This window comes from Ptychodera flava, chromosome 1 (genome assembly GCF_041260155.1).
Source record: "Ptychodera flava strain L36383 chromosome 1, AS_Pfla_20210202, whole genome shotgun sequence".
NCBI lineage: Eukaryota > Metazoa > Hemichordata > Enteropneusta > Ptychoderidae > Ptychodera > Ptychodera flava.
Genome location: NC_091928.1, coordinates 38,686,513 through 38,698,465, shown reverse-complemented (window position 1 = coordinate 38,698,465; position 11,953 = coordinate 38,686,513). Strand labels below are relative to the sequence as shown.

Genomic DNA, 11,953 nt, shown 5'->3' with positions numbered 1-11,953 from the left:
AAGAACAACGTTTTTCAATAAGAAATCACGTTGAAAGAGTAAAAAAACTTACTAATCTAACACGTTTGTAATCAGGGAATACTAAAGGTTTTTATAGATTTTTCAGTCACAAAGCAGTGTCTTTTCTTTAACAAATGAAGCCTCTTTTAAGTTTTGGGACCGTTGGCTTTGCTCCATTCACCCAGTGAGTTAGCCTGTGACCTGGGAAGTCTTTTTAAGTTTTTATCAAACTCCCCTTTCATAGAATTCCATTTATTGTATGTTAAAGAGGTCATATCGTATTCCTTTTAATGATGACCGGAAATACAAATACGCCACAAAAGGGTAATTTGCCCGTCCTCATCGCATGGTGCTGTACTGAGTTTCGAAGGATGAAACCGACTAAAACCAGTTAACTTATTTCAAACCTTCACACATACAATTATTTACCACATGCCTCCAACGCCCCCGACATACACTTTCAGATAATATCCTGAACGATCACTCTTACATTAAATTGAATTCAAACTTTAAATGAATGTTCATTACTAATATAATTTTATTGACATCAAATCCACACTAACTAGTTTTGTCACAGGGTAAATGTGTATACAAAACAGATATAATTCCATACTGACCACAAAAGTAGCAATTGCATTAAAAAGAAAGGCTAGCCTCAGATAACGTTTTGTAAAATATGAATGTGTAAATACATGCATGAATACATAACTTAAAAGATGAAAGATGTACCTTCTTGATTCCTGTTGAACTTCCTGATACATAACACGTGCGTGTTTGTCTGTATCTGTCTTTGTGTGAAGTAGATACATTTAAAATGATATTTGATATATAAAATGGAAATTCAAAACATCTGATTATCTGAAAGTTATATTGTCGATAGTTGTGACGAAAAATCAATCTTTCAATCATAAAAAAATGTTACGCTAAACCATAACACGAGGAACTGACCAAAATTGATACTATGATCATGTGTATTCAAATACAACGCTTCGAAGGTGTAAATAATTCATTCTTCTAATAAGATTAAGTTTCCAATTATCCATATAGTATCGGAAGACTTTGTAATTCAATGTAACATGCGGTAAAATAATGATTAGTTTGGTAATGGTGAACACATGTAGATATTTCGGACATGTAGAATAGCAGTAGCCCTAACACATCTACCCACTGAAAGCTGCCTCTTGAACGAGTGAATAAAGTTCTGCAGTGAATATCGGCTATATGAAAATGAACAAAGCCCTTCGATCGCTTTAAAATACATATAACGGATTTTGAAGATTGCAAAATTCTCTTCGTTGGAAATTCAGGGCGGTAAACACGTTAAAGAACCTTCTGATTTCAACTGAGATGAGTCATCACATCAATTTAATCCTTAAAGGTAACAGGCCTTAGTGATGTTACTGGTCCACTGCATGTTGGACACTTACTGTGAGTTACATTCAGATATTGGTATAGAATTGACAAACTAAGAGATCACGAGGGACAACATATACAATAAAGGAGAAAATTTCAAAAATATATTAAATGACAAAAGCTAGAAATTCATGACGTGAAAAACAATCACAAAATCAATCAAAATTAGCTCTGAAATAGTACAGAAACATTTTAAGCCTCTGTAACGAAATTGGAATTAAACACAAAATGCACACGATATAGATTCTTTGCAAACTTGCATATAACAGAAGGAAACCCATAAAAATGACAAGTCTCCTCAAACAAACATAACTAGTTATTTTGTACAAAAACTTTAAATACAAAAAATAGATTTCAGTCTTGAATTTGATAAGATCTTCAGACGAGCAAGAAACAGTTATTCTGTGCTGAAATACAAATCACATTAAACACATTTTCTGTTTTCAATCATGAAATATTGGTAATTAATAAAAATTAGAAAACGTTAAGTGTAGCGTGAATTTTATTTCATTTTATGTTGTTTTATTTTATTCTCGTCAATGCGCCAGTTGGCAGATACTTACAGACAAGTCAAAATATGAAATATCGAATATAAATCTAATAAAAGACGAAAGTTGAAAATGAAGAAACCACATAAAGGAAACATACAGCAGAATGATTAAAATCACATATACAAAAGAGCAACGATGCTTGTTTGGTAAAGTTGCGGTGAATTGGAAATATATCAATATTACTGCTGCTAAGTGAATTAAATAAGCGGGAAATTGTCGTCTTTTATAAGCTTTTACAAATAAATTTGATTGTACGCTCACTGGCGTTATTGATGAAAAAATCTCATTTCTGAACATCTGAATCTTGTATGAATCTGACATTATATTTAGCACACTCTGATACATTGTATTTAGCTATCATTTTATTTCTTTGAAGATACTGGATTAATTCAAATGTGCAATGCAACGTTTAATTAATATACACTGTCATCTCATTTTGGTGGCCTGCCTTGAATAAAATAAATTTCATAAAGGGAGAGCATGCAACACATTTGAAATTCATAACAAATTTAAACAACAGGAAACTTTAAATGCACGTAAGGATACCTGTTAATTTGCGATAAACATTTTCACAATACCAGCGAGCAGATTGTTTCCCACAACATGATTTGTTAGTCCTATCACTCAGCAAAGCTGGTCCTATCACTCGGCAAAGCTGGTCCTATCATTTAGCAAATCTGACGTAGCAATATCAAAATATATTGAGCATTATATATCGTTTACTTCTTAATAGTTTTTGTCTGCAATTTCATTTTTGACGGGGAAAGCTTTCAGAGTAAGAGAATAACTTTAATCTTGCAATGACGAGCACCAGATAGGATAACTGATACAATGGGCATACTGCTTAGCATATTCTTGCTAAAACTCCTTAACTGGACATTCTATCGAATCTTAAAATACATTAACCATAGCTGCTTAAGGAAGTTACTTTCTGTAAATGTTTTGGTTACAAAATACCCTGATGGTTGATTCGCACGATGTGACCAAAGTTTCTGGTTTCGTGTTTTTTTACTGCTATACAAAATATACTTCGTTTCTCACCATAATATTGTAAATAATATTATTGGCTACAAAAAAGACGATTAAATGGTTCCTTTGGCGTAATGTTAAAACTCCTGACTTATCAGAGTAAGAGATAAATCAAGACTTTTTATGTTGAGGTTCCAATTGTTCATAATGCTCAGAAATTTTCCCTAATTTGTATAAACAGTTTATCAGAGTGTAAGGAAAGAGGCACGATAAGTTTGTGGTCCCTATTCATCTGCAAATGCTTTACAATTTGTACATTAAACAATCAATATACCCTACATAGAACATGAGGGTCAAGTTGGCTAGCATTTAATAATTTGCTGATTGTAGTAATAAAAGATAAGTAATTTCATTATCAGTGAAAATTGGCACTAATCAACTGTACTTTTGTCTTTTTCACGATATTTCGTATTTGCAGATTGAATTTGCCTTTATCTGCAAAGAGAACAAGCCTGCTGAATGAGTTGATGGTTTCAGCTGAATGTTCAATTCTGTTTGACATTCAAGCGCTGCGTTAAGTAAAATTGACTGAGACTACCACTTATGAAGGTATCTCCTACTTGGACCTTTGTATTAACTTTTCCTGATTTCAGTTTTAGGCTTTTTTCTTTCATCTTCCACATTGAAAGAAACGGGAAGGGAACTCAATATTTCCTTGACTATTGTTTGTGAACAGGTGGCAAGGAAAAGATGCCGACCCGGAACAACAATGCGTTTGAACTTTGCCGGGTTGACGATTTCCTTCTTCCAGCCATCCACCATGTCCTGTTTTACATAATCATCTTTCTTGCCAGTAAACACAGTAAGACTACAAGGTAATTGTGTCGTTTTACTACCCTGATACATTTTGCAAATGTCTAAGCCAACTTCAACACATGGAAGGAGTCTTGCAAGAACGGCTGGATTACTGAGTACGTCATTCTCAATGAATCTAAAGTCTGCCCCGTAATCTTTCAGAGTGTTTGGTATATTTGTCGTTGTACGTAACACAGACATTGGAACGTTGTAGTCATTAGGATAGGGATATGACATTGATGGTGCATACCATCCACCAACATAAAGATGAGCCGGGCAGATACCATACTTTTCCAACAGATAGTGAGCCACTTCAAACGCAATCAAGCCGCCCATACTATGACCATAAAAGGCAAAACTGCCTTGCGTGAGGATTGGCTTCAATTCTTCAGCAACAAGAGATACAATGTCCCGTAACTGACCAAGGGGCTTTTCTATCTCCCTTCCCTCCCAACCTGGAAGCTGAACTACAATAGTTTGTATCCCTTGTTTGTTTAAGGGTCCATGCCAGTTGTGATAAAGTGACAGTCCTCCTCCATTAGGTGGAAAGCATACAAGTTGCGCTTTGTAATCCTCTGTTGGGCCTTTGATCACAAGAAGTGATGGTCCTTGCCTCTTGGTTGTTGCCAACTCTGCTATTGACTGATCTTTGCCTTTGCTCATCAGCTTTCGATAGACAATTTCGCTGAGGCTGATGATAGTCACTTGGTCATTAAGGAAATCAACTGGTGGAATCAAAACATCGAAATGTTCTTCAATCAGAAAGCTGAACTCGGATGACATCTGGGAATTGATTCCCAGAGCAAAAGGTGACGAGTTTTTTTGAATCTCATCACCAATGCCGAGAATCTTCTTCAGGGAATCGCAAAGATCATCTTCAATAATAGCAAGTGCCTTTGATGGTTCTTCTGAGCGCAGTTTGTTGGCAAATGTGTCATCCTGAGAGTACAGATATTTGTCTTTTTGTGTGAATAGAGCCTTGAATAAAGAAAATCGCCCCTCTCCACTTCGGGCGTGTGTCAAAATCAGATGTTTATTTTTGTTGAAGTATTTCTCTTTGCTGTATGTTGATGTAAGACCGAGCGCCTGGCAATCATCTGTCAACATTGTACCCAATACAGCTAGAAGTTGAGCGGGACTAACACTTTTCACCCCTTTATCTTCCCATAATTTCACATAGCCCTGTCTTACAGCAAAACCTGTGCTGTTAATCACACCACCATAAAGAACGGTAGCAGGAAGACCCTGACTTCTCCTTAGCTCTCCCAAACTTGCAAGATATCTATTTGCTGAGCAATAGTTTGCTTGTCCCGCATTGCCTAGAAGCGCTACAATAGAAGAAATCAGGACAAAGTATTTGAGGGGAAATTCCATTTGAACAGTCAGTTTATGAAGTACGAGGGCGCCATAACCCTTAACAGCTATCACATAATTCCAAATTTTTGGTTTTAACGCTGATAGCAATGTGTCTGCGTACACTACTGCACAGTGAAATATGCCTTCAACTGGTGGTATAGCATCATCCGACTTAATCTTCCGTAATGCTCCTTCAACCTGGTCATACTTTGAAACGTCCACCTGCATGACCTCAATACTAGCACCAGAACGTCTCAGTTTTGTGAACCGCTTTCGGATTCTTCTTCTGGGTTCTTGTTTCTTGAAAAGATTATGACATGTTTTGCCCCACATTTTACCAGCCAATCAATCATCTCACAACCAAATCCTTTAGTACCACCAGTCACAATATATGATGCATTTTCATTTGCGATGAAATCAGTACTTTCAAAGTCCATGGGAATTGAGAATTCGTCTTTGTCCACGCTGACAATAGTCTCATTCAATTTGATACTTCTTTCTTTCGATATCTCTGACATATAAGTCTTATCAGTGAGTTTCTCCAGGAATTTGCCAAAGTCCTCTGAAGATTTTGATAGAGTCTGTAGCAGCTCTGTGGTTTTACGTCGAAAGAAAAATGAGAAAGCTAGGTTTGCCATTACTGTATGAGAATTTGCGACAAACACATTTGCAAGTGGTGGAAGTGCAGATCTTATTTCCTCACCAATCACGTCATTCTTCAAAAAAACAATTTTTCCCATTGGTCTCAGGTTAGAACATAGTTTTTTTAATTGATCCTTTTTCACTGCTGTGGCATCAGTGAAGATGATCACGTCATACTTGTTGTCCATTTCATTCATAGGATTTGATCTCTCAATGTCAGAATAATAATCACTAGTTGACTGGTTTTCCCCACCTTTCGAGTCAAGCATTACAGTTGTAATTCTTAACCCTAGTGACTTTGCTAAGTTTACAGTTGCTTCACCCAGAGTGTCACTAGTGCCATCTATGTAAACTAGCACTTTCAGGCGATCGTCCACATATGAAGTATCTGTAATATTTATAAATGGACCGAGCAAATAGACTGTAGCTGTAATAGCTTCAGCTGTTGAAATAGCCTCAGGTATTTGGCAGAGGAAGTTCGAATCTGCTAATGTATTTGATGTTAGTTCACTCTGACTCACACCAACCACCAAATCTCCTTCTTCCAGGGTGCCACACATTAAGCCACTTCCATTTACTGTTCCAGAAAAGATGAACAAGACACTTTCGGTGTTAACATTGTTGTCACTCTTCTTTAGAATAGGCATGTAGCATATGACTTTCACTTTAACTTTTCCTTCAGGAATTCTTTCATTGTATTCATCATTGTGTGTTCTGATATTCCATGAAGTGTCTCCATTGTCCACAAGCTTCCAAGCCTTGGTTGTGACACTTCCATGGTAACTTGTCATGGGCTCTACTTTGATGCGTGGTGCATACACAATGACAGCCCCTTCGTCGCCTTCACACAGTCTTAAGGCGATCTGATTTTCGTACAATAAGGGTTTGCAAAGGAAATGAAAGGCGGATATGGCCAAATCTGAACTATTGTGATTCAGAGGCAAATCTATCATGTAGATGGGAAACTCTGGATTCTCATGCATAATTGTTGAGCCCACAGCAGTGACTCCTGTCATAGCTGGTTGTGTTTCCTCTAGATCAAGAGCAGCGAGAGCCCCTTGGGTAATCAACCATAAGGTTGGATAGCATTCTTTATAGATAGTGGTGAGTGCATTGTATGCACTCACACACAAAATACCACACACAGCTTGTGTTTCTTCAAATGTGCTCCAATTCAGAAGAGATTCTGCATCATGTTTTCCTGTGAGTGCGGCAGCAAATACAATGTCAGTGGGACCATACATGATGCAGACTTCTTCAAACTCTGTTTGCCATGATTTATTTGTAGGCGATTTGCATGAAATGCCCATGTTGTCGTCTCCGTTTTCATCGAATTTTGATCTCAAGTGTGATGCAAAATTTGTTTCATCTCCTATGATAAGATACTTTCTTAATTTTGGACTTTCTGGCATTTCCATGTCTTGGGTGTATTGCCCATCATTTGAAATAGTTGAGACTTTATCCCATTCGGTATACCACAGCAGTTGTTTGTCAGAAGATGACCGTATTTCCGCAAACTTGAAACCTTTTATCTTACAAAAGATTTCCATGGTTTTTTCATTTGCAACTGTTACATCAGCGAAGTATTCATCACCAACTTGTGTCAACTTGGTGTAGAAGACCACATTTCTTGGAGCTTGTCCTTTCAGGGTAATTTCTTCCATCGAACTTGGTACACCAAATTGGGGGGTGAACGGTATGTTAGCAGCTTCGGCATTTCTTTTTGTGATGAAGTACTTCAGGACAGCATATCCTTGGAAAATTGAGTCCAGAAAAGCAGGATGAAAGATGTACCTTCTTGATTCCTGTTGTACTTCCTGAGACATTTCGGAAAAGACAATACTTTCAGCATTATCAATACTGAAATGAACCTTTTTGGTGCATTGGAATGAACTACCTAATTTAAAACCACACTCTGCTGCTAACTTGAAGAAGTCTTCAGTTTGCAACACCATATTAAATTTCTTTCCGATGCTTGCAATATTGAGTCTGGATTCTGGCTTAATCGTGTTGCTGCTGATTTCATCGGTGATGGAAGACGAGTAAATATCCATAGTAGAATGTTGTACCCATGATCCACTCTTTGCATCTCTACTTCGAAGGAAAAGCTTTTTGCGCTCCTCATCTTCTTCCTGTACTGTTGTTTCGATTGTTGTTGTGGCTACTGCAGAATCGGGGGTAAACAGAAAACGCTCAAACAAGAGATTCCTAAGTACTATATCTGTGTAAGATGCGTCCAACTCCCGAGCTGCAGCAAAAGCTGTTTCCACAAATGCAGCAGCTGGTACAATGACATTTCCTTGCACAACATGGTCCTTCAGCCATGGAATTGTGACAACGGATATCTCGGATTTCCAGACTGATGAGGGAGAGTTGAGAAGATGGGACAATTCCTGTCTTTTACCAAGCAAGGCATGGTTCTCCGTAGGGAATCTATACAAATCTCTGCTACTTGCAGATTCGCATGAACACTTTACACGTTGCCATGGGTAGGATGGTATTGGACATTTTTTGTACTGACCAATACTAAACAAACTTCCTAAGTCTACCTGACAGCCTTCGACGTAAAGCTTAGCAAAGGACTGCATGAAATCCGTCACATCATCAGACAGTGAGTTGATGTTACGTGGTCGTTTCAGGGAATGTGTGGTGAATGGCTTAGAATGTCGGGAGTTATTTACGGCAAATATATCATTCAATGCAGGTTTGAGTGCTGGATTAGGGCCAATTTCAAGAAAGTTGGTGTATCCCTCTTCTAGTAATTTTTGAATAGCTGGCATGAACCTTACTTGTTGTCTCATGTTATGGTACCAGTAGTTTGGATCTAAAGCATCTTTTCTTGTAATGAATTCATTGGTCACTGTGGACAACATGGGAACTGTTGGACTGTATTTCAATTCGGCATTCTCAGCAGACTCAGAAAGAAATATGATTTTCTTCAGAAACCTAGATTTAACAACTTCTTGCTGATAGCTGTGGAATGCATTGTTGACTTTGAGAATAACGTTTTTGATATTTTCTTGCTTGAGACTGGAAGAGAAAGCATGTATAATAGACGTCTCACCAGACAAGACTATTTGTGTCGGGCTGTTAATGGCAGCTACGTCCAAACTTTTTTGCAAGCCACCTTTCTCCAATTTCATCTTCACTTCTTCAACAGGGTGTAACACTGCCAGCATCGTACCTGATCCGCTTGTATGTCTAAGTTGGCGCCCTCTGTTGTAAATGACACGAACTGCATCTTGTAGGGTCAGTAAACCAGCTGTGTATGCTGCTGCGACTTCGCCAACACTGTGACCAACAATGGCATGTGGATTAACTCCACGTAATCTCCATTGCTCAACCAGCCCGATCTGTACAGCACAAATTGATGGCTGTGCAATTTCTGCAAAAACAAACAGAATGAGCGCAAACAATTGGTCAACTGGTACTCTTATCGAAAGTATTTAGTGTACTAAAACATCACTAAAATATTTTACTTTCTTCACTTCCCATTACTATGAAGAAATGCAGTGTGTCTTTCATCAAGCTTAAAACTGATGTTCAATGGATTGCTTGCAGTATAATTCGTCATAAATGTTTGAAAATAAACTTCAATCCTACCTGTTTTATTTATACGATCCTTGTCTGTTTCATCTGTCAACAGCTTTACCAGGGACCACTTCGCACCAAACTTTCTGAGAATTTTGTCGATTTTCTGTGCAAGACAAAGAGTTAAGTGGTAATCACATTGGCTAAATCACTTTGACACTTTTTGATAAACATTTTATAAGTGTAAACCTGTCCTTGGCTATTTTGAATTCTGTATTTTAACTCTTTACAGCCGCAATATATGGCAAAAGTAAATGAATACATATATAAAGGTATTGCAGGGCAATTCAATGCTTGAAATAGATGAGGATCCCAGCCTATCATTGACTCTTTGTTGGTAAATGAGTTCATTACTTACCTTCATAGTCTCTCTGAATGATGAAACAGTGTTCATTAGCTGTCTCGCCATACCCCACCATTGTGTGCCCATACCAGAGAACACGAAGACCAGATGCAACTGATTAGAGTCACGTGCCATACTCTCGATGTAATTTTCTGATGGCATGCCTTCCAGTTTTCCCTTCAGCTCACTGATAGCCTCTTCTTTTCTCCGACAAATGACAGCACAGCGGTGACTGTGATGTTGCGTTTTCAGGGCTGATGTATACGCAGAATTGGCAAACTCTTGAAAATCTTCTCCTATATCATTTTCCAGATAGGTAATCCAATCAGATATGCGTCTCTCAAGTCCTTCTTTAGTTGCTGCAGACATCACCAAAAGCGTTGGAAAGGGGTCTATGTTGCTTTGTTGGTTTATTTGCGCTGACATTTCTGCAAACCCATTTTTAACTTCCATCTCGATGTTTTCGCTGACAGCATCAGATGAAATGAATTCTTCGAGAACTATGTGTGCATTTGCACCCCCAAAACCAAACGAACTGCATCCAGCTATCCCTTTACTGACTTTCGGCCAGGCAATTAGTCTATCCGGTACTTCCACACCCTTTTTCTTGAAGTCAATATTAGGATTTCCTTCTTGGAAATGTACAACTCTCGGAATCTTTTTCTTCTTTAGGCACAAAGCTACTTTTATCACCCCAGCAACACCAGCGGCTCCTTCAGTGTGACCGAAGTTTGACTTGACTGATCCTATGTACATTGGTTTCTTTTGCTCTGGTCTCATTCGTGCCATCCCCTCACCAAGAGCATTAGCTTCTGTAGTGTCGCCCACTTGAGTACCAGTGCCATGAGCCTCTACGTATTGGACATCATGAGGGCTCACTCGGGCATGGTTGTATGCTTTATCAACCAGATCAATCTGGGCTTCATAGCTGGGGTTGGCTATTCCAGGTGTGCGACCATCATTAGTGAGAGCGCCCCCACGAACAACTGCATAGATCTGATCGCCATCATCTACCGCTTTTGCAAGAGGTTTCAGGATCACAACACCAGCACCTTCGCTTCTTGAGTAACCATCAGCTTTGGCATCAAAACTTTTACACTTCCCATCAGGAGACAGCATTCCGGCCTGACAAAAACCAATACTCGTGCCTGGCAGCAGTAGAAGGTTGGAACCGCCAGCAACAGCCATCTGACAGTCACCATTTCTGATAGCTTCACACGCTTGGTGTATGGCATAGAGAGAGGATGAACACGCCGTATCAATCGTGTAGCTGGGACCTTTGAAATCGAACTCATATGATATTCTATTCGAAGCCATGCATGAGTTGACACCAGAGTTTGAATATTGACTGACGTTGCCAGGAGGGTAGGATGCCAGGGAGGCATATTCGCTTGCTGTAAGGCCCATGTAGACACCAGTGTTGGAACCTCGAACGTGTGAGGGCGGTAATCCAGCGTCTTCCAAACCTTCAAAGACAACCTCCAGAAGCAGACGTACCTGGGGATCCATATTTTCTGCCTCATCTAAAGCAAAGATTATGAGAATACCTTCAATACTTTCCAGTCTCATTAATATGTCTATGCACCAGACAAAATATGTAGGCGTAAATATTTCATATAGGCCTATTGGATATCTGTTGGCCTGGAGACACACGTACACTGCAAACTATATAGGGAAATTTCATCATCAATGATGAACTTTATGATGAAATATATAGTATATAGTTGAGAACTTGACCATCTTAACTGACTACTGTAACTGCTTATTGGTTTACATTTAAGGTGGTATGCACCTCGAATATGAAAGACAGACTTTCGCTAAATACTTTCTCATGAAATCTTTCAACCTCTCTCTTTCAAAATCAAGAATAATAATAGGGGGTCTTCGTGCAAAAACTAGACGTTAATTTTTTCTCTCCATGAGCTTTAAAATGAGCCCACCGCGTTGTTGGTTACAAAAGAATTGTAAAAAGTTTGCAAGACGAAATATCTGTCCCCGAATGCATTCTACCTTAAGATTGACACATGAACGATAACAATCTAAACCTTATTTCTTACTGTCCTTTACATTTGCTTTTGAACTGCAAAAGCACTCTCCGTTAAACAATTATAAATGCAGAATTCAAGCTGCTTGACTGATGTTACAAATAAATGGCAGTTCGAAAACTCGACGTACCTGGCGGAATCTTGAAAAACTGCCTATCAAACGAATAGACATCGTATGTCAGATAGCC

General features: G+C 38.6%; 1 protein-coding gene across 1 annotated transcript; it reads right to left on the bottom strand.

The window, feature by feature from the left end:
* Nucleotides 1-514: 514 nt before the first annotated feature.
* On the bottom strand, nucleotides 515-11,237 carry LOC139136796 (uncharacterized). Its single transcript, XM_070704634.1, has 3 exons — nucleotides 9,736-11,237; nucleotides 9,390-9,483; nucleotides 515-9,171 (listed from the first exon to the last, which is right to left on the bottom strand). Exons 1-3 carry the CDS (start codon nucleotides 11,227-11,229, stop codon nucleotides 5,399-5,401), a joined length of 5,361 nt encoding a protein of 1,786 aa, XP_070560735.1. The 5' UTR covers nucleotides 11,230-11,237; the 3' UTR covers nucleotides 515-5,398.
* Nucleotides 11,238-11,953: the final 716 nt, after the last annotated feature.